Consider the following 23,100-nt stretch of genomic DNA (forward strand, 5'->3'; position numbering starts at 1 on the left):
GCCCTTGTTAAATTCTATCAGTCTCCTCCTGGAAGAAACTCCACTCTAGATCTGGGCTGTGTGTGGGACTTGGCTAAATAAGGGATTCAGGTGATTCTTATTCTCAGGAATGCTTGGGAGGTGTTGGGTTCTAGAAGACTTCAAAGGCCCTTTCAGCCCCAGAGTCTTTCTTTGCTTTACCTCACAATACTTTCGGTCACATGCAGCGAGTCTCTGAAATGAATTTTTATGCCAGTGGAGCCATACTAACTAATCTAATCTTCCCTACAACAAGAACCTTTTAAACTATTCCAACAAGGTATCAACTTAAGGCTACGATAAAACAATTTGACTTTATTTAGTCTTTTAATTTTTTCCCCAGCATCCCAAGTCCTTTAATAACAGGACAGGATGCAGGGTTAGTTTTCTGTAGCTGCAATTGTCTGGTTGACCTGTGGGAGCTCCACTTTCCAGAGCTTGAAGACACATGGTGTGGGGGCAGGAATGGACACAGGGCAGGTTTTTTTTTTTTTTTTTTTTTGTTTTTTTTTTTTTTAATTTTCTAGAGGCATGTCTTATTTATTTATTTATTGTTTGTTTGTTTGTTTGATACATGCACTGGGTACAGTCAGAAGCGTGGGAGGGTGAGAGAATTCACCAGAGCCAGAGCGGGGAGCAGAGCAGGCAGAAGGACCGAAGTACACTGCTGAGGGGAGCAGCGGGTGGCAGGAGAGGTCTGCACGCCATGTGGGACCCTCCTCTGGTGGCCGGGGAGCAGCCGGGGATCGAACCGGCAGGTTTTCTGATCCCATGCAGACCGGGTAAAGGAGGAGTCAGAGTCCTCAGTGGTTTTTTGCAGGTTTTTATTGGGATTCAGCGGGTACGTGGCAGGCAGGGGGGCTGGGGGGGGGGGCTGGCAGTCCTCCCAGCCCCCAGCAAATCTTCACTCTATCTGGGCTCTCTGGCGTTCTCTGCTTCTTTCTATGGCTCTGCTTCTCTCTCAGCTTCTCTTTCGGCTTCTGCTGCGGCTTTCTCGGCTTTTGGCGTCCCTGTGATGCCGCCCTTAAAAGCACAGTCTTAGCCCAGGTGTACCCACTTCAGGTGCCCGCCATCAGGCATGCATTCAGGATCACAGGGTTCCCTCATCCTGATGGCGGGAGGGCAGAAAAGCCTGATACCTTTTACCTTACCCTACACATGGGCATGGGTGGCAGAGTGGGGGAGGGCTGCTGAAATGCCTGTGCCCCCTGTCAGTCAGATGGGAGAGCAGATTTGGGCCACAGCCCCTGGGGGCCAGCTATTCGAAGGGGAGGGTCTTGCCCCCACTGCCTTGAGGAGCTGCCTGCCCTCAAGGCACACACCTTCAGTTCCGGCTCCTCCCAGCCACACACATTATCTGTTAGTCTTAACAGCCAGGGCTGTTTTGCCTTCCCAACCAAAGAGCTTCATCTTCCGGATCATCGGTGAGAGACAGAAGTAGCCTGTTGGTTCCATTCATCATCAAACTTCTCAGCATTACGTGGTTGAAGGTGGAGTTGGTTCACCTGGCCAGAAACCTGCTCAGCTTGACCAACAGCCTCAGGTAAAAGTTCTGGCTTTTGGGCTCCTTGCCTGGAACCTTTCTTTCCAGCCTTGTGGCAGATGTCAACACCCAGGATGGTGCATCTGGCTCAGCCAGGTTCAAAAAGAGAGAACCTTTTAATTTTCTTAATGACTATAATGGGATGATTTGTGGACGTAGTCGCCGAGATGAGCTGTGCCTGTAAACCCCACATTCTAGGTGACTCCATCCCCGATTGCTGAGGACACATGGCAGCTACAGGTTTGGTGGCGACTCATCCCTTGAGAGCATTGCCTGTCTGAGAATGAAAAGGCCTCTGCCCCTAGTCCCCCTGAGGGCCCGGCAGCTAATGGCCAACCTGCTGTCCTGAGTCAACTTATTGAAGGACTTTGTGCAAAGAACTCCTTTAGAAAGGACAGATTTCTCATATTTCCTAGGATCAGAGACCAGGCATCAGGCCCTTAAAATAAAATTACCCTTTTTTAGATGATGCTTTATAATTATTATCAATAATTTATTGGTTTTATAATTAGCATCAATAATTCTGCCCATAAGCCAAAAAGTAGCAAGTTAAGCTGCATGCCTCTCCCTGCCGGGATGGACCAGCAGCAGCCTGCCGATCCTGTTACTCTCAGGCACCAGGGCTTCCCCGGTCACTGGGCTGCATAAGAGCAGGTCCCCCTTCCCCAGGCTCTCCAAACTCAGACATGCGTCGGTGCACCTGGCATCTTGTTTATAATGTGGATTCTGATTCTGTAGTGGGGTCTGAGGTTCTGATTTCTAGCCACCTCCCAGATGATACTGTGGATCATGCTTGGAGTAGCAATATTTTAGAGGATGCTCCAAGAATTGGAAAAAAAAAAATGGCAGAGGGACTGCCAGAGATGAGAGGAGGAAGGAGAGTAAATTAGAAGTCTGGAGAAGTGAAAAGAAAGGCTGAGAAATGACAGGGGTTGGTGGGGAGATGGGACTGGAGGACACAGGATTCACCAAAGGACCGCACAGGCCATGGGAATATCAGTGCCTTCACTCTCTGCTTGCACAGAAGAGTCACCGAGGAGCTCTAAACATTACTGATGCCCGGGTCCCACACTCAGATTCTGGTTTAATTGGTCTGAGGTTTGATCTGGGCACTGGGATTTTCAGAAGTTCCCCAGGTGTTTCCAATATATCTAGGGTGACAATGTGCTTCTCTGGCAGAATAATCTAGGGAGCTAGCGAGTGTGGTCTCAGAGAGACCCCAGGATAAACCCTGTCAAAGTGTGATGGGAGTTTAAAGGGAATCATTGAGTAGAAACTGCGGAAGTCAAGTGTAGACCCAGTTTTATCTGCACTTCTTGGGGGAAATCATGGTAGGACATAGTAAAAGCCTCAGGTTCTTGTGCAAACTGTATTCACGGCTCATCAGCCTTGAGACTGTGTCCCTAAAGACTGGTGCAGGCACTCAGTGGCTTGTCTCCCAGAGAGGACAAGTGGCACAGTGGGGTCTTTGCAAGTGCCAGTAGGACCTGGAGAGGCCTCCTGGGCAGCTGAGTGCAGCTGTTCTGGGGTCCTGTGGCTCCTGTGAAGGCAATACCCACTGAGGGGTGAAAAGTGCGTGGGCAGGAGTGGAGACTCTGTGTCTCTGAAGGTCTTGCCACTCTACCTGGGAAGCCCTGCTGTCCCATCCCATCTCGGGGAGTTGGTGATTCTCAACCCTGACTACAGATTGGAATTACAGAATAAGGCACCAAATTCCTGGAATCTGCCAGGTTCTGGTCTAATAGTTCTGGGGTGAGGCCCGGGCATTAGCATTTTTCAAAGCTTTCCTGGTAACACCAGTGTGAAGTCAGGTCCCTGCAGTCCCTTCAGAGTCCTCTGGTGCTGCGATTCACATCGCCTGGGCTCCATCTGGGTCTGTCTTGTGCCCCAGTCCCTCCCCCTCACTTTGCTAAGACTCAAGAGGATGTGACAGATTGAAGAGAGTCATTGCTGAAAGGTTAATGGAATGAAGGGGTAGGAGCCTTGGCATGTGCAGGGGTGAGGGACCATGGGCAAGATGACCACAGCGGATGAGGACCCTCTCCCTGCCTGGACCAGAAGCAGGAACAGCCCGTGCAAGGAGCAGAAGCCAAGAGCCTAAGAAGGTGGTCTCGGTCTGCTGACAGGACAATGAAACAAACGGACAAGACAAGAGACATAGCAATGATGGGGAGGCAGGGAATGACCATAGAATTGTCAGAGCTGTGACGTAAACCCGCTTCACCTGGCTCCCAGGACTGGTTTTGTTTCTTACACCCAACAGATTTGTTTAAGTTACTTGGGAATCAGGATGCAGAATGAGCTCTGCATCTTGTAAACAAGACAACTTTCATACTTCTCGTGCTTTTATTTCCTATTTGCTTTTTATTGTGAGTGGTCTTTAAATTCTAAAATTGAAAGTCTAAATTCTGATGCATTTCTCTTAAGGAAAATGAAGGTAAAGGAAGGGACCTTCAGGGGAGCGGGCTGGACCAGCGGCAGTTGTGATGGAGATGGAGGCCCAAGAGGAGGCGCCCTCTGAGCTCTGGCATCCTCCAGTGTCGGGGGGCTGCTTCCCGACCTCAGCCTTGCTTCCCAGTGCTGTCTCACCAGGGTGGTTATTCCCTTTAGTGCTCATTTTCTCATGCACATGGGAGGAGGCGTCCAGGTGCTTTCTAGGGCCCAGGTGGCTGTGATTCCAGAGCGTTCCCTGTGCTCCCAAAGTGAGCCTCAGACTGTGGGGAGAACCGGAAACCACTCAGGGAATCAGGTTCCTAAATGGCCCTCTGGCTTTCCCTTTGCAGACACAGCTCCCTCGGCCTCCTTACTCTCTCCTGTCCCACTTGCTCCCTCTTCTTTAATCCATATGCACTGACGCCGCTTGGTAAAGGCAGGATTAAAGCAGCCACCCAACCAAGGAAGCCAGGCGACTGGAATCAAAGGCAATTTCAGCTTGGGACATAGATTTCCCCTTCGGCCTCATCACACATTCCTAATGCCGTGCTCCAATTGACTTGCTTCCCGCAGCAGTGGCTGTATCACCTCAGTCAACCCAATGATTTCATTATTGATCATCCCAGCTAATCAGAACCCGAGGCTGGAAGGACGGGAGAGGTGGCTCATCTGGTCTGTTAGCCCAACTTTCATTTATTGGATATCTTTGCAGCACGAAACGAGCCACTGAATTACAGGACATCAGGGCTGGCAGAGCTCTAATAAATCATCCGGCCCGCTTCTCACCCTTTCTAGATGGCAGCATTTACACGGAGAGGTTAAGTGACTTGCTTAAGGTCACACAGCAAAGCTAAAGCCTGAACTCAAGGTATTCTGTCACCAGTTCATTGTGCTTTCTACTCCACCCTGTGCCCAGCGAGGGTGAGGATGATGGATTAGCTTGCACGAGCACACGGTACAGGGAAACAGACACACATTTCCCTTACATGCTCCAAATTAGTGAGGATCCTGAGTGGAAAAAAAGACGAAAAGCAAAGGCATTTTCAGAAAGTGAAATTGGAAGTCATGGAGGTGAATCCCTTACTGCAAAAGGTGATCACATGAGGAAAATGTGCGGGAAATGATTTTTGAAGGGGACGGAGTCTTTATTGGATTTTTTTCCTTCCTTGCTACATTTTTGTTATCCACATACTCATCAGCACACAGCTCTATACTCCTGCCGTTTTTCTTTTTTTCTGACATAGTAATCACCCTGTGTTCAAATTATATTATAAAGCTTGGTATACACAGCTTTTAAAGCAGCTATTTTTTAGAGCTTTTTTTTTTTTAAAAGATTTATTTATTTATGCATACAAGAGCTGGCGTACAGACCAGAGATATGCGGGGGCAGAGGGTGGGGTGACAGGATTCACCAGAGACAGAGCAGGGAGCAGAACAGGCAGATTGACTGAAATACACTGCTGAGGGGAGCAGCAGGTGCTGCAGGAGAGGTCTGCTGCACCATCTGGGTTGCTCCCTGGTGGGCCAGGTTCGAACTTGTGCTGCAGAAGCTGAGGATTGCTTCCTAGTGTGGTGCTTAACCCGTTATGCCACCAGGGAGGCCCTAAAGCAGCTATTTTTAATGCAAGATGACATACCAAGCTTTGAACTCCCCAATAAAATGGACAGGGGACATCTGGCACTAGAAAGCTTATATATCCTCTGTGGATGGGGCCTGTTATCTATCTGCAATCTTTAAAAAGTAACAGTGGAATGAAGACAGGTTGGCATTTTGAAAACAAGGAAGCAATTGCCAAAATAAATTATTTTCCTATTTTAAGTTAAAATCCTTCGATCATTTGACACTGGGGGCTGGCACCAGCAGCAACTGTTTGTTTTCATATATTGGACTCTGACTACATAGAAGAGGCAGTTAACTCATCTGCTGATTTTCCTTTATGGGAATAGTTGTCCTAAATGTGTTATGGAATTTAATGCTAAAAATAAAAATGTTGTATGTTCTTATGAACATAAAGCATTTTTGATTATTTCTTTTGACAGCTCAAAAATATCCTAGTGTCTTCGATATGCAACTTCAGTTAAAATGCTGCTCCAGGAGGTCTTGGGAAATGTTCGAAGGATCTAGAGAACTCGCTGGATGTTGGCAGGTATGAACGTTTTTACTTTCCAGGAGGGGCAATAAGCTTTGACTGTGGCTTCTGAGAGAGAAGCACCCAGGTCTGTGTTATTGCTCCATTTCCAGGGCTAAGCTGCAGAGCTGCACTGCAGGAAGAGTCATGTATCTGAAGGTCCTTTGTGGAAAGAGAGAAAATTATCCTGCCCTGTATGGCTTTTGGTCAAAATTCCACCTATTTTTCAAGATTTGTGCTTGCTTGCTTCTTTGATAGCTGTCAGTAGGGAGAAACCTATTCATAATTGCAATAAGATTGATTTATTTAACCAAATAAAAGAAGATACAGATTGGATGTCAACATGAGCCCTTAATTTCTACCTTTAGTAAAATAATGAAACAGTCTGGGACAGCACCTGGGAGTGCAGCTGACTGATGCCTTCCACCCCCACTATCTCCATTGACTGATGACCTTTTTTAGTACCTGTGCAGAGGCCTAAGGTAATCCAGAGGAAAGAGAAAGTTCAGCCTAAAGCACTGCATTCTCCAGGTGTCTTCCCCATAGAAGAATAGGAGGGAGCACAGGATGCTCCTCTAACAGATGCTCATTAAGGTGTCAGAGGTAAAAGGGACCTGCCTTTTTTAATATTTTTATTTATTTTTATACAAGAGCTTGGGAACAGGCCAGAGGTGCAGGAGGGTGAGAGGATTCACCAGAGACAGAGCGGGGAGCAGAACAGGCAGACTGATGAAATACACTGCTGAGGGGAGCAGCAAGCGTGACAGGAGAGGTCTGCTGTGCCATGTGGGAATCTCCCTGGCCGGCAGGGAATCGAACTGCACTGCAGAGGCTGAGGACAGCTTCACAGCGCTATGTTCAACCCACTGCGCCCCCAGGGAGGCCTAAAGGGATCTGCCTTTTAAAAAAGAATTTTAAATCATGATGACATTCTCCCCCCTCCCCAATATTATTTTCATTGAAGTAACACTGGTTTATAATATACAGATTAAAAATTTACATAATTATAAATCAACATATATATACTACATTAGATTCATCACTAAAATTCTAATTCCATCCTTAACCATACAATTTATTCTTTTCACCTGATAAGTCCTCCCTAATCTTCTCCCTTCTGATAACTACTAATTTGGGATTATAGTTTATCAAAATTTCAATGACATTCTTCACAGCAATAGAACAAAAAAAAAATCTAGGTTTTAATTGCAATTATAAAAGAACAAGAGCAGCCAAAACAATCCTGAGAAGAAAAAAAAGAACAAAAATGGAGGTACCACACTCCTGACTTCAAGCTATATTACAAAGTGTCAGTACTCAAAACTGTGTGGTATTGGACTAAAACACACATCAATGGGATAGAATTGAGGTCCCAGAAATAAACCCACACATATATGAACAATTAATTTATGACTAAGGAGCTAAGAACATACAATGGAATAAGGAAAGTCTTCAATTAATGATGCTGGGAAAACTGGACAGCCACATGCAAAAGGATGAAACTAGACCGTTGTCTAACACCTTACACAAAAATTAACCTACCTTCTTGATCTACAAATGAGGAAGCCAACAAGGAGCAAGGTGAAGGCCTGACCCAAGGTCACATAGCTCATAGTGACTAAGTTTAGACTTGAACCCAGCTCTCCTAATCACTAAATATTTTCTTTACAAATCATGAATGTAAATGCCATTTACTTGCAAGATTTTATTAACCTTTCTTTCCTTCTGGAAGGCTCAGATTTCTTCAATGGCATCTGGACTGCTTCAGTTTCTTTCATTTATATTGGTAATAAAAAGAAGAATGCACTTGTGCTCTAAGATACGTTAGTTTTATTTGTGGTGCAAAACTAAGAGTGTGACATCACTTGGTTTCTGGATTCAGAACGGCACTTACCCATACTGAACCACACCCATCAGTGGGCCTGCAGGGCCGATGTCCAGAGCTTGGGCAACATCTACCAGAAACTGCTTCTGGATTCGGAACCGACGTTTGCCAATGCTTGAGCTCCCATCAATTAAAAATGACAGGTCAACTTTACAGTCTGAGAAATGGAAAAGAACTCTGTTATTCTGGTTATCTCTCCTTGTATTCACCTGAGAGCCCCCTGAGATACCAATGAAAAGAAAGTAAGAGGAAGTAGCAAGATGCTGGGTATATTCACTTATTTATATCCATAATGGATTTTCATTGGGCACTGAGGTCCTGAGCACCTGAGCAATTACTTACCTCCAGAGCTATTTTACTACTCCTGTACCAGCCACAATTGTGGGCTTCAGAGGCAGTGACCTCCCGGTATGTTTGGGAAAGCCCTGAGATCATAGAAGTGCAGACTTCAGATGGGGGAATCCACTAAGATTGAATCTTAAGAATTTGGGGTCTTTTACTCTCATCATAACTATTTAGACTTATGTATTGGTTCTTTGTACATATGTGAAAGAATTGGAAAAGCCTGTGCTGTGGGGAGGGCACAATTGTGGAATGAGAAATTGATATCAATCTTCTTCGCTTCCCTGATGAGGCAACCAAAGAAATGGTCCACTTATCTCTACAGGATATAAAGGTTTGTTTGAAGCTATCTGAGATTTTCCCCTTTCTTTTACTTATGGGCAAAATCTAGGACTATCTAGTTGTTCTGATTAGGATCTCTGGAGCTGTAACTATAGGAAAGTTATGATGGATTTGGGGGAATAGGATGGTATGGCAAGTTATCACCAACCTTTCAAATGTTATTGGTAATTGGTGGAAAGCCACATAGGCTAATAGAAGTTAATACTCTTTGCTCTAGACTGAAATTAATATCATCTCAATGTGATAAAACTGATTATTCAATGCTGACCAGAAGTTCTTATTGGAAGGTATATACTCCTTTGATGAATCAAAAATGAGGAATGAATTATTGAACAACTGCAAGGACAAAAATATTTCAAAACACAGTTGCATGAAAAAAAAAAAAAAGAGAGACAGTAAAGTTAGGAATTTCTGGAGCACCCAGAGAAGATGAGGGTCAGTGGCTGCCCTTGGTGGGTGGGGTACAACTGCCCAGACAAGCCTGGATTGCTCTAAACTGCCATGATTGCCCCAGAGATGGCTGGCTGGCATCTGTTCTCCACATTGCCTGCTGTGTTGCCTCTGCATGACTAGAATATTAGAATATTTCAATTGTCAGGAGAAGCTCTGTAGGCAGGAAGGGATTTGTTTTTAGGTGAAAGCAAGAAATAGACATGAGTTGGCACAGTTTTAAGCTGGAGAATTATTAAAGGCTGATAATGCAGAACTGGAAGATTAAGGAGAAAAGTCAGCTTTAAGTATGTGTTTTATGATCTTATAGCAGGGCATGGCTCTGGGAACCAGGGTAGAAGCAGGTGAGGACAGGGCCTTCCCTGGACTGGGCTGTCTGTTCCATTTGGAATTAGGGTACTGGTTTGTGCTTTGGCTCATTAGTGGGTCTTGCAAGCAATTATCTCTGGTCTGGTTAGACATTCAGTGCTTGCCAACTCTCCCTGCTCAGTTGGTATCCCTCTTATTTGCTGCCCCCAAACTGCCTATGTCCGAGGATGATCCTCGAGATGAAGATTGGAAGGCACAAGTGAAATCAAGTGTAGTTTAGAGATGCCACTAAAAGCTGGAATAAATCAAGAGAGATGCAGAATTTTCCTATGTCTTGTCATGTTGCGCGCCGAACAGGGCCAACTTCTTTCCTAGGTCTGGGCTTGCAATATGTATTGTTGACAGCAGGTGGCAGTAGTGTTCTTTAGGGCTTGCGGCCCACAGGTATCTACATATTTGCTAGAAATGCCGACTCCCAGGCTTCACCCACACCTGTAGTATCAGATCCACCTTTCACAAGATCTTCAGGTGACTCCCGTGCACACTGAAGTTTAAGAAACCATTCCTGAAGAGGGCTTTTCCTTCTAGATGACAGTAGATTCATTCAATATAATACGCTTTTTAGATTAATTGGGGGGAAATAACTCTTCATTGGAATAACGGCCAAAGATTTTCTTTATGAATGAATAAAGTACATGGCTTTTGTAGCCTCACTTTTGGCTCTTTATAGACTTTGTTTTTCTCATTTCTTCTATCTCAAACTGGATTGATGTGATACTTTCATAGCTAGGTTTTAAGAGGGTAAGATGTTTCTCTATTTGCTTAGTTGTTTTCACTCAGCCTGTTGGCTGGTATCTGGGCCATTTTTGCTCTTGCTTTACCCCAGAATGTTTTATTTTTTTTTTTAAGATTTATTTATTTATGCATGCAAGAGCTGGGGTACAGGCCAGAGATGCGGGGCGGGGGGGGGAGGTGAGAGGATCCACCAGAGACAGAGTGGGAAGCAGAACAGCAGACTGACTGAAATACACTGCTGAGGGGAGCTACAGACAAGGCAGGAGAGGTCTGCCTCGCCATGTGGCTTTCTCCCCGGCCGGCTGGGGGCTGGGGATTGAACTCGTGCTGCAGAGGCTGCGGATTGCTTCACAATGCAGTGCTTAACCCCTTGCGCCACCAGGGAGGCCCTCCCTAGAATGTTTTAACGACAATGGTTCTGGCTCAAGACATGGACTCAGTGAGATCTAGTGACTTTCATTTGAGATGAAAACATCAATATTGAAGAATAGAACTGGGTAATGAAATGTTCAGCATGAGCGACTTATGTTCACAGAGAATGCAAGTTGGAGGATGAGGAAGAAAAGGTGAGCTATAGTGTCTACTGTACCATTTTACCACTTTTCATAATTGTTTTGGTTTTCTTCAACATGGTACAGTTTTATAGAGTAATGCTTTGTTTTGTCCAAGATCCAAGAGTAACTGGACATATATCACAGTTGCTTATGCAGTGTCAACAAATAAAGATGCCTGGGAATCACTCCAGGCTGTGCTTTCATGTGTTAATATACAAAGCATCACTTGATTCTGCTGGGCAGGGGTGAGAGTCTGTGGGGCAGGGGTGAGAGTCTGTGGGGCAGGGGTGAGATTCTGCATTTCTAACACACTCTCAGATAATGCTGAGATAATGCTGATGTTGCTGGACCTCATAATGCACTTTGAGTAGCAAGATCCAGGGAGGGCCATGCAGTGGATATGAGGCAGGAACTGCCAACTTTAATAAAAAAGAATCTCTTCAGATGACCCTCACATACTGGGTTGAGACTCACAGCCGGTGGTGACTGACGTAGAGGGATGTTGGCTTGTAGCACACAACTCCCTCCTGGTTATTCTCTATTTCTTTGGTCCTCCTTTCTGGTATCCTCAGGGGATTTCCCCTCCACCTCGGAGGGTGGAAGCTCTTCAAGTATATGTCCTCTGTTTCTTCTTATTCTGTCCTGCTCTGTAGGTCACATTTCCTGGTAGCTTTGGTTTCCAACCATACCTCATCATCTTCTGATTCTAAATTTTCAGCTGGCTGCTTCTTCTGAATGTTCATACTCTGGATAATCAACTCTCCAGTAGTGTTTTACAGAATAGGATAGACATAAACACTCTCCCTGTCCCAACCTGCTCCATCACCATTTATCCAACTGTTCAAGTCATCTTTTAAGTACTTCCTCTCATACACCTGTGCCACCAACTTTCCAGATTCTTCCTTTTCTATCTCTTGAACAATTTTTCTCCATTTCTATGTCCAGCTCTGAGCTCAATTTATCACCCTCTCTACCGGCTCACTGTCCCTGCCGGCCAACTTGTCTCTTTTTATCCACCTTCTCTCCCCATTACATCCCATTCTTCACCCTGTTGCCATAGTGATGCTTTAAAAATCAGATCCTCTCCCCCTCATGAACAAAGACAGTTTAAATCCTTCAAAAGCTTCCCCTTTCCCTTAGACAAAGTGACAGTAGAGAGGAGATAAATAGATTCCGGGTAGAAGAGAGGCGGATTTGGGTAGGAGTGAGTGGGTAGAGAGGAGAGAGAGCAGATCAGATGTCAAAGTCTCTAGGGATTCTAGTTGTCAATTAACTTACTTGGGTCTCCCTGGGATACTGGCTCCAAAGACTCTGTGCTTAATTCTTCTTTTGGAACAAATCCTGGAAAGAGCAGTAAAACTTTTGGTGACTTGGAAGAACAGGAAGCATCTGGCCTTACCCTAGGGATGGGAACATAATGGATCTTCACACCTAGTTCAGGGGACTTGGCTTACTGTTAACTCGCCTCTTCTCCACACCACCCCCATATGAAGAAAATAAGAATAAATTAATATTTACTGATAGCTTAGTAAAGGCACAGACTCTGCTGGGGATCCAGGGAGATTTGAAGTCAAAAGAGCTGGGTTCTGTCCACTACTGTCTGTTAATTTATTCTACCTGTGCCTTATTTTCCTAATCTGGAAGTATTACGCATTTTGCAGGGTGAATTATCCCTCTGTAAAATTGGGAAAGTCTTGAGGTCAGGGCATGTGTCTAGATCCTCATAAAAATCCTCACTATGCCCAGCGCAGGCAGGTTCTCAGTCCGTGGTCATGGAGTCTATGAACAAAGACCAACGAGACCAGGGACAATGTAATGGGAGCTGCCTGTAGACCCCAGAAGAAGAGATAGGCAAAGTAGCCACAAGACTGTTTAGGAACACAGCCCCTCGCCTCTGGCAGTCTGGGACTAGAGGCAACGATGCAAAGAGTTTTGTTTTTTTGAGAGGTTGTATGCGTGTGCACTGCCTCGTTACACCCGTTCTACATGGAAGCTGAATTCACAAATACATCATTAAAGGAAATAAAGGTAACAAATAAAAAATCCTTTTACATTTGATAAGGCCAGTGAGCATCAAAGGCAGAGCTACACTGGCAGCACTGGAAGTGAGTCTCAGGCTTGCAGAAGGCCTAAAAGTGGGCTCCCCACATTTGGGAGGGTGCCCCCAGCCCAGCGCTCTTGGCTGCCGTGAGCTTTCTCCTGGTTCATTCGTTTTTCCAATTTGCAAAACACATGATTTCATCTTCCCACTAAAGGCCAGCTTGCTCATCCCACTTCCTCACATCGTTTAGAAGATTCACTTTGGGTGTTGGAGGGCATTTCACAGCCAGAGAACTCGGGAGGGGAAGGAATTCCAGGCCAGAGGTCTCTCAACCACAAGTAAAATCTGTCCCCAGGCCAAGAACCAAAAACCACCTTTGTTGTTGGAGTTTCAAAGACTTAATGCAGTAAACAGACACCAAGACTCATCATGTGCTGGGAAGACCCTAACACCACTTTGCAGAAGGAAGGAGAGTAGAAGGAAGTCAAAAGTCTGGTGCCACATGGGATAAGAGTCTGAGCCCGTTTTTGGAGCTGGGGTATCTCACTCTAGGCTCTCTGTTTCTCTCTCCCTCCCTTCCTTCTCGTTACCCAGTGTTGTCCTATACTGCCCTGTGGAAGTTTCATTGTTCCCTTTGCCTGGTCACCAGGCCCTAAAGTCTGAGGTGACTGGTTAGAAAGGCCTTGGTGCCACCAGCTAGGTTGTTAGGCGCTGCTGGTTCTGCCAACCTGTGAACTTCAGTCTAGTTACTGCAGGAGCTCAGGCTCTACAATCTCCCACATCTAAAAAGATTCCATCCAGGTTTCCACAAGCCCAGCTCCCCTGATTTTCAAAATTAAAAAGAAACAAATTTGTTACTTAAATGAAGCCCAGTGAACCACCAGAGAGTTTTCCCAGTCCTGGCTGCATTTCAGTAAAGGAGCTCAGACCAGATTGGGAAGTAGAAAACCTGAAATTAGTGCAATTTTCTCATTTAAAGAACGTAAATGAAAATGCAAAAAGAGGGCCTCCCTGGTGATGCAAGGGGTTAAGCATTGCACTCTGAAGCAATCTGCAGCCTCTGCAGCATGAATTCGATCCCCAGCTGGCCAGGGAGCAACCCACATGGTGCAGCAGTCCTCTCCTGTCTCACCCGCTGCTCCCCTCAGCAGTGTATTTCAGTCAGTCTGCCTGTTCTGTTCCCTACTCCGTCTCTGGTGAATCTGCTCACCCTCTACATCTCTGGCCTGTACCCCAGCTCTTGTATGCATACATAAATAAACCTTTAAAAAATGCAAAAACATCTTTGCCCCTTTCTCTCTTTCACTATGTACCCAAGAACCGTGGAATAGTTGGAATCCTGGGATTCAAAGAGACCCCAAATCTCATTCAATCCAAACCAATCCCCCTGCATACTTCTCAGCATCCTGAGCAAGTGAAGACCTTGCTGGGTTGGTGCTTGAATACCTCCAGGTATAGGGAACTCACTACATAACCAACAAGAGTAGTGCATTCTTCTGGGACCACTGAGACTGTGAGAACAAATTCATTGTATTGATCTGAAATCTCCCTCCATCCATCTGTCCACCTGTCCATCTGTCTATCCATCTGTCTGTCCATCCATCCATCCATCCCTCCCTCCATCCACACTTAATAAGCACCCACTAAATTTCCAATATCTTTCTAGGTACATTTATCTCACCCATCAGTTTGCCTTGTCTTCCTTAAAATACCACAGAACACATTTGGCCCCTTGCGGGTGCAGGCAGTGCTCTTACCTTCTGAGGCTCCGCTTTTTACTACATGCTTTAAGCAGAATCAAACAAAGTGGCACCTAGTACTCTACATGCAGCAAATGTTTAGTGCCCTCCACTGGCTCAGGTAAGAGCAGAAGGGGTAATCAGGAAGGGGAGACTCTTGCCCCATAGTCCCTGACCTCTTTTGGGGAATCATGGTGGGCTGGGCCTCACAGGCAGCACCAACCTGTTGGGAGGCCTCAGAAGGATGCCAGAATGGCTCTTCTCCTGCCTGCATTCCTCTCCTTCCTGCCCCAGCACACAAGGATGAGAGCTAAGGTTATAATCAACTAGATCATTTCTTTAAAAGCCATCATCTCTGCTGCATGCTGGAATTAATAGTGCAGTCCAAAGAAATTATTTTTTTTTTCCACATGATTAAAATGCCAGGTGATTTTAAAAGGCAGTCTGTGCTCTTGTCCACTCTGATTTAATGCTGAGATCTGAGCTCCATTCGGCTCAGCCATGAACCAGGTGTGTGACCTTGAACACGTCAAGCACCCTCTGTGAACCTTAATTCTTTGTGAATAATATTAGGAGATTGGGTGAGAGGAGCTCCAAGTTGAAAACATTTATGATTTGTGTGCTTAAACATTCTGCGCCGTTCGCCTTATTACTCTGTCGCCACCTCCTGGTAAAAATATGCACTTTGCCCTGTCCCTAAAAAATGTGCCCTGGTGACATTTCTATTTTTGCCCAAGACCTTCACCCTTGAATGTTACAAAGAATTAGAGCGCTAGACTCTCCATTCCCTTCGCAGGAGGTAAGAGTTCCTTAACACCGGGGCTTTCCACGTCTCTTACTCGCATCCTGGAAGCCTGTCCTCCTACTTTTCATTTTGTTTGGGACAAGTTTGAACCAAATCACTTTCATCCAAAAGCCCAGGACTGAAAAATATTTGGACAGCTGAGACTTGGTGTTTTTTTGGATTGGTAATAAAGTACACTTGTGAGAACACTTGTACTCCGGTGTTGAGGATTACAGCGTAGTGTGTGGAAAAAAGAAGTCAGGGAACCTGTCCTGGGTTTACCAAACACAAGCAGGGAGCGTGGGGGGCTCACCTGCTTTCTGTGATCCTCAGTTTTCTCCTGTGTAAAGCTGAGCTATGAGGACTTGACCCGCTAACCTGACAAGGAGGTAAATGTGTATGGAGTTGCTTTGGAGAGTGACAGGGGATTTTTTAAAAAATTAAATGTCAGTTATTTACATGTCTATATAACTTTAGGGTTACATTTTTTTAAAAAAAAATTTATTTATTTATGCATACAAGAGCTGGGGTACAGGCCAGAGGTGTGGGGGGTGAGATTCACCAGAGACAGAGTTGGGAGCAGAACAGGTGGACTGACTGAAATACACTGCTAAGGGGAGCAGCAGGCGAGTCAGGAGAGGTCTGCTGCACCCTGTGGGTAGCTCCCTGGCCAGCTGGGGGCTCAAACTCTTGCTGCAGAGGCTGCGGACACCTTCATAGGTTGTGTCTTAACCCCTTGCGCCACCAGGGAGGCCCTAGGGTTACTTTTTTGCCCCTTCTTATATGCACATGCTTGACTCACCCTCCAGCAAACTTCCTGGGCCGATGCTCTGTCCCCATTCTTCATCTATCCCTGCTCCCTCCTCTGTCCCTGCTGGTAACCAGTAAATTTTCACTTAAGTCTAAGATTTGCTTTTGCTGTAGTTTTCCAGTATTTGGTTTTTGGCTATTTGTATTTCTCAGGTGACACTATCCCACATCGGTCTTTCACCTTCTGATTTATTTCCTATTAACACCTTAGCATAAGCGCATCAAGGTTCGTGCATTTTGTCCCAAAAGGAACTATTTCATTTTTTTAAAATAGCTGAGTAGTATTTCATTGAATATATATTCCACAGTTTCTTTAAGTTGGATCCATCATTTGGCAAATGTGGACAGTGGTGCTGTGAACATAGGAGTACAAAAGTACTCCTATGTATTAGAGTTCTTGTATTCTTTGGGTAAATACCTACCAGAGGTACTACTGGATCACCTGGGATTTCCTCTTTTTTTTTTCCTTAGGAAATCTCCATACTGTTTTCTTTCCTTTTTTTTTTTTTTTTTGCATAAAAGAACTGGGGTGTAGGCCATAGGTGTGGGGTGGGGGTGAGAGGATTCACCAGAGATATAATGGGGAGCAGGAACAGACAGATATACTGAAATATACTGCTGAGGGGAACAGCAGGTGAGAGAGGAGAGGCCTGCTGTGCTATGTGGGTAGCTCCCTGACCAGGGATTGAACTCAGGCTGTAGTAGTGACAGTGCTGAGGCTTAACCCCTAGGCCACGAGGGAGGCCCTCTCCATTCCGTTTTCCATAGAGGCTCTTGCATTCCCACCAGCAGCAGAAGAGAGATTTCTTTTGTCCATATCCCTGCCAACATTTGTTGTTTCCAGTGTTTTTAAAAAATACATCTAGGCCATTCTCATAGGGGTGAGGTGGTATTTCATTGTGGTTTTGATCTGCATCCCTTTATAATAAATGACATTGAACAATGTTTCATGTGTCTGTAGACCATCTGGATATCTTCTTTAGAAAAAGTCTATTTAGCTCTTTTGCCCATTTTTTTTTTTAAATATTTATTTATTTATTTATACAAGCACTGGGTACAGTCAGAAGCGCGGGAGGGTGAGAGAATTCACCAGAGCCAGAGCGGGGAGCAGAGCAGGCAGAAGGACCGAAGTACACTGCTGAGGGGAGCAGCGGGTGGCAGGAGAGGTCTGCGTGCCATGTGGGACCCTCGCCCAGCGGCCGGGGATCGAACCGGCTTGGCTGAGGCTGTAGGCAGCCTCGCAACCCAGCACTCAACTGCTGTGCCACCGAGGAGGCTCTCTTTTGCCCATTTTTGATTGGGTCATCTGTTTATTTTATTTTATTTTTATTTATTTTTTAATATTTACTTTTTTATTTTTTACATCATTTTTCATTTTTAAACAATATTTGCTTCCCTCCACCCCCTTAGGTGTCATCCCTATAGCGTTTCCTTCCACAAGGCACCCGTGCCCCCTCACCTCAGTCCCCTGTGCTCCTCCCTCCCTCTGATCCCTCTCTCTCCTCCTCCCTGGCTGTTGTTGGATTTTAAAATCCCTGTTGTTGGATTTTATAAGTCCTTTACATATGTTGGAAATTAGCCCCTTGTCAGATGTGTGATGCGCAATCTTCTTGCAGCCTATGGGTTGCCTTTTTGTTTTTGTGACGGTTTCTTTTGCAGTACAAAAACTTTCAATTTGATGTCGCCCCACTAGTTCGTTTTTGCTTTTCTTTCCCTTGCCCTTCAAGTTGCATCCCCAAATATCTGAGGTTGATATCCACGGGTGTATCGCCTATGATTTCTTTTAAGTACTTTATGGTTTCGGGTCTCTCATAGCCAAGTCTTTAATGCATGTAGTTTAATGTATGTAGTTAATCATGGATCTAGTTTCGTTTTCTTGCATGTGGCCATCCAGGGCCATTTGTTAGGAGGCTTTCCTTTATTGTATGGTTGTGGCTCATATGTCAAAGATTGACTGTCCATATTTGTGTGGGCGTAGTAATCTACGGGCTTTCTATTCTATTCCATTGGTCTGTATTTCTGTTTGTTCCATTACCAAGCTTTTTTTTTAAATTTTTTAAAAAGATTTATTTATTTATTTATACAAGCACTGGGTACAGTCAGAAGCACGGGAGGGTGAGAGAATTCACCAGAGCCAGAGCGGGGAACAGAACAGGCAGACTGATGAAATACATTGCTGAGGGGAGCAGTGGGCAAGGCAGGAGAGGTCTACGCACCATGTGGGACCCTCGCGCCAGTGGCGGGGGATCGAACCAGTGCTGCAGAGGCTGCAGGCAGCTTTGTAGCCCAGCACTCAACCGCTGCGCCTCCAGGGGAGGCCCACCAAGCTGTTTTTGATTCCTCTGTAGTATAGTTTGAAGTTAGGAGTGTGATACCTCTGTATCTCTTCTTTTCTTTCAGCATTGCTTTAACTACTCAGGGCCTTTTGTGGCTCCATACAAAATTTTGTAACCGTTCAATTTCCTTGAAAAAGTCATGGGATATTGACAGGTATTGCATGCATGAGATGATTTAGGTAATATGGCATTTTAATGCTGTTTCTTCTTGCAATACATGAACATGGGATGTCTTTCCATTTCTTTGTGTCTCTGTGTTTGTGTACTTGCTTGATTCTTTCCAAGGGAGTGGCCAAATCTTTCTCACTAGTTCTTCTCTCTGCTATTGGGCTCTCCACCAAGCTCCACAAGGCTCTGTCTGAAGATTCTTTGTTCTCTAAGCTCAAGGAGGGGGATGATCAATTTCCTGGTCAGTTTGGGCCTTCGACCTTGCAGTAACAGGAGCCAGATCCAGGCCCAAGCACATGACTACACTCCCTGTCTGCAAAATTTTTGGTCAAATCCGCTGTGCTCTGCACACCCGCCCTGGCTGTGGATGACCTACCCCCAGCCTGTTTGCCAGCTGGGTTATCTGTTTTCCTGGCCAAGCTCCCATGTACCCCTTCTCTCTCTTCCTCTGTAGCAAACCACCAAAATTAGTGAAAGTCCTCCCTGGGAAAGTCCTGGGCCTCCCTCAGGGGATGTGCGCTCTTCCTTTGAACAAATACTATTTTTTGATAGCAGTTCTTAGGGGAGAAGGTGATCCCCAAACCTCTCCATTCCTCCATGATGTGGATCAGGGAATTATTTTTGTAATAATCTTTTCTTGATCATGTATCTACAAGATAATGTCAGTGATAAAGAGAAGTATTGATTCTGAATGATCTCAAGGTAAACATTTAGAAACCACTGACCAAGCATTGATAAGCACTAAGGCCTGATAACCTGTGCATAAGGTACAACTATGACCCCATTTCACAGGTGCAGAAACTGATGCCGAGACCCTGCTGAGTTGGGCTTGAAGCCCAGGTGCAAATCTGCCCTTAACTACCATCTGTTTATCACCCATGGGGAGTCATTGTCACTTCAGCATCTCAGAGAACTCGGTTAAGCCACTGAGGAGTTGAGCTTGGCACTGTCCTGTAACTCACACTAACTCGAGCCCCAAACCTCCCTGCCCTGAGACTTGGTGGTGACCCCTTCACTGGCTACAGCGCCTTCTGCCCCCTGCACATCTGGATGTCACCAGCTCAGGGCCCCAGCAGGAGCTACATGTGGTCCTCAGGACTCCAGTGCTTTATGAGGTGGAGGCACAGGGGGAAAAAGAGAACATAGGAGCCACTTTCATATGTTTAAAAGACTCTCACACTCAAGAGACCCTCAAAGAGTTTCAGCCTCTTTGTAACATTAAAAATGATGGAAGACTCCGAAGACTTTTTCTTTGGGGGGGCTATATCTGCTGATTTCTATCATAGTAGAAATTAAAATGGTGTGTTCTCTTATTTGAAACAGAATGGTAACTATCAATTTATTCCACTCTTTATTCATTTTAAAATAACAATAAATCTATGACAGACATGTGCTACCTGGCAGGCTCCTGGAAGGCTGCTCCTGAAGAGCGCTGCCTCTGGCTACCTGAAGGGTTTACACAGGGTCAGCGGATTTACCTGCAACCAGCAAACCTGCTCCCTTCTCTTCCTTTTGCCCTGATGGAGCACCTCTATTTCTGATTTTCCTTGGAAGTCAGCCAAGCTCTCTGTGGTTGCCTGTACTATGGGGGTCAGCAGAAGAGGCAAAAATCCTGCCAAGGGGACAAGGGGAGGGACACGGCCTTGGGGCCCTCGTCCTGCTCACAGATCTGATTATTAAGCTCTTTGTCTAGGACAACAGTGTGTACTTCGGCAAAGGTGCAACTGTGAAGTTCATGGATGATGCTAGGCCTGTCCAGGGACCTCTCCACGAGTCCTGCTCTGCTCCAGTATCAAAGCAAAACAGAAACTACAACCTCTAGGAAAGGCCTGAACTCACCTCCTCCCAAGGGCCAGAGGCGATGCTAGAACTCCTCGCCTGCACAGAGAATTGTGTCCTTCAAGACCTTTTATCAATTCTTGGACTAGACCCTGAGTAGTGTTTGTGGACAGCATTTAACCCTCCTCGGTTTTTCTTTCTAATCTCTGCAAGTCTCAACAGCATCTCAAAAGCAAAAACTTGCCTCATTGCACTACAAGTTCCAGTTCTGGGGGAAAACTTTTCCGGATGCATACAGAAGTAATTAAAGGGGAGTCAAGGAGTATCTTAATTTAGAGGAGAATTCCTGGAGGAGAGAGAAGGTATTTCTATCCCCTTTATCACTGAAGTATCTGAGTGAAAATTGGCTCTGCCCTTTCCTGGGAAATGATAAAAAAAATTCCTCTTTTTCTTTTACCCTAGATTCTCAAGCAGAAACCCCAGAGAATATTCATTTTCAGGTTTATAAAAGCCTCATTACTTAATACTTAGGAATTTCTAGCACAATCTCCATAAAATTGTCTCAAAGGACTGGTAGTGGGTGAAGGCTTTGCTTAGTTAATGGGCTCTATAATCTTTCTTACTAGTTTCCTTACCAATTGGGACTTTGAGCAGTTTCTTGTGTTGACAAAACTGGTTTAGTGTTCTCTGTCCAAATCTCAGTCAAATGGCAAGGATTTGGAACGACAGACCCCATGTAAACAAGCTTAACTTTCATCAGCAGCTAGCAAAGGTGAGTTCAGTTTCTTACCTGGACTGGGGTGCGGCTTGTTCTGGCGGCTTGTGTAGGTGATGGTGGGCCAGGGATCTGTAACAACATTTGACTGGTCAGAGCATGCATTTTAATCTAACTGTCCTCATTCTTTCCATGTTCTAACCTAACAAGACATTACCAAGGTCAGAACCAAGGTAAAGCTTTGTCCCGGGGCGGTCTGAACCTGCCTAGGAAGGGCATTGAAATGGGGAAAGAAAAAAAAAAAAAAGGATTTAACTCAAATCACCAGCCGAAAATTCCAGGAAATAACCCTTGTATTTCACAATTGTCAAAGTGTCTTTTACTAAAGTGCCATATTTCTTTGCATGCCATTATTCTTACAATAATTCTCCTTAGCTGTGCCACTCCTGAGGAGGTTAAAGTAATCCTTCAATAGAAATGTCACTTAACATTTAGCAATTTGCTTCAAATGCGTTAACATGGCATTGATGCAAATAGCATTAGCTTTCAGTCACTTTTGAAGATACACAATGGGTTACCTTAATTACTCTATGAGGGAATCAAATACACTACAGCATCCATTAGGTATTGGTCAATGTCTCTGAAGCAAAGTTTTGAAAGGGAGGAGGGAGTTGGGAGAATCTGTAAAGAGAGAAGCAAAATTCCTTTTTGGGAAAAGAAGGCCATGGGAAAAGCAGCTAAAAAAAAAAAAGAACCAATTTCCATGGAGGGAAGAGGTATGGAAAATATCAGTTTCTCTTACAACCACATCTCTCCACAATCAACTTTCACTCCCTTTGTCTTTGTTCCAATCATTTGAGCACAAAAATCAAATGACTTGATTTGATTTTCCCTCTCCTTATAGCACACACACTCTCACTTAAAATATATACTATAGATAACAAGAAATCATCCACGGTCCCTGTGTCCTGCAGATACTGGCATACGATTTTGGTAGGTAGTGTTGTTTTCCTTTTCTTTCTTTCTTTTTTTTTTAAGATTTATTTATTTATGCATTCATGAACTGGGGTACAGGCCAGAGATGTGGGGGGGGGGGTGAGAGGATTCACCAGAGACAGAGTGGGGAACAGAACAGGCAGACTGACTGAAATACACCACTGAGGGGAGCAGCGGGTGAGACAGGAGGTCTGCTGCGCTATGTGGGTTTCTCCCTGGCTGGCCGGGGATTGAACTCGTGCTGCAGAGGCTGCGTTTTTGCTTCATAGTGCAGTGCTTCACCCCTTGCGCCACCAGGGAGGCCCTGTTTTCCTTTTTTATGTACATATTCTCACACACAACACACAATTACAAAGAAGAGATTTCTACCCATGCTTCTTTGCTATAACAACCTGCTACAGGCCATTCTCTTGTCAGAAAATTCACATATTCATCAAAATTTTAATAGCTGCTGTATAGTAACTTCTTGATCCATTCTTATGACAGACAATTACATTGTCCCTATTTATTTTTCTACTATGAACAACATCTACGCCCAGTCTTCTTTCTGCTCTCAAGACATATTTCTCTAAGTGTAAATTCTGGGTACTTTTTTCACACTCTTGTCAAAACTGTGTATCATCAATTTCCAATGTGAATTGGTGAAAAATGACATTGTGTTGGCTAGTTTGCATTTATTTGACTCCTGGTGAGGGTGAACATCTTTTGTTATATTTATTGACCCTTTATAGTTCTTCTACTATGGCTTGCCTGGCGTGACCTTCATCCATTTTTCTTTTAGTTGTTACTATAAAAAAAAGCTATGGATTTCTGTATATTAACTTTGTAAGCTGCCACTCTGCTGTATTCATCATTGTTTCTAGTAACTTTTGAATGGAGTCTTTGGGATCTATATAGATCATATTGTCTGTTAACAGTGAATCATTTCACTT

General features: G+C 44.8%; 1 protein-coding gene and 1 long non-coding RNA gene across 2 annotated transcripts in view; one reads left to right on the top strand and one right to left on the bottom strand.

Moving 5' to 3' along the window:
- Positions 1-23,100, bottom strand: part of VIT (vitrin) — a 72,970-nt gene that overhangs the window by 12,109 nt on the left and 37,761 nt on the right. Inside the window, exons 7-9 of the mRNA XM_054701210.1 lie at positions 21,248-21,304; positions 12,079-12,141; positions 8,018-8,165 (exon numbers count right to left, since the gene is read on the bottom strand). Coding sequence (XP_054557185.1) covers positions 8,018-8,165; positions 12,079-12,141; positions 21,248-21,304 — 268 coding nt within the window. The remainder of the gene's footprint in view (positions 1-8,017; positions 8,166-12,078; positions 12,142-21,247; positions 21,305-23,100) is intronic.
- LOC119259403 (uncharacterized) overlaps positions 1,341-23,100 on the top strand; it is a 63,493-nt gene continuing 41,733 nt past the window's right edge. The window contains exons 1-2 of the long non-coding RNA XR_008554111.1: positions 1,341-1,561; positions 6,035-6,141. This is a non-coding gene — a long non-coding RNA (uncharacterized LOC119259403). The remainder of the gene's footprint in view (positions 1,562-6,034; positions 6,142-23,100) is intronic.

This window comes from Talpa occidentalis, unplaced genomic scaffold (assembly GCF_014898055.3).
Source record: "Talpa occidentalis isolate TD23 unplaced genomic scaffold, MPIMG_talOcc4v2.1 talOcc4.5, whole genome shotgun sequence".
NCBI classification, from domain to species: Eukaryota; Metazoa; Chordata; class Mammalia; order Eulipotyphla; family Talpidae; genus Talpa; species Talpa occidentalis.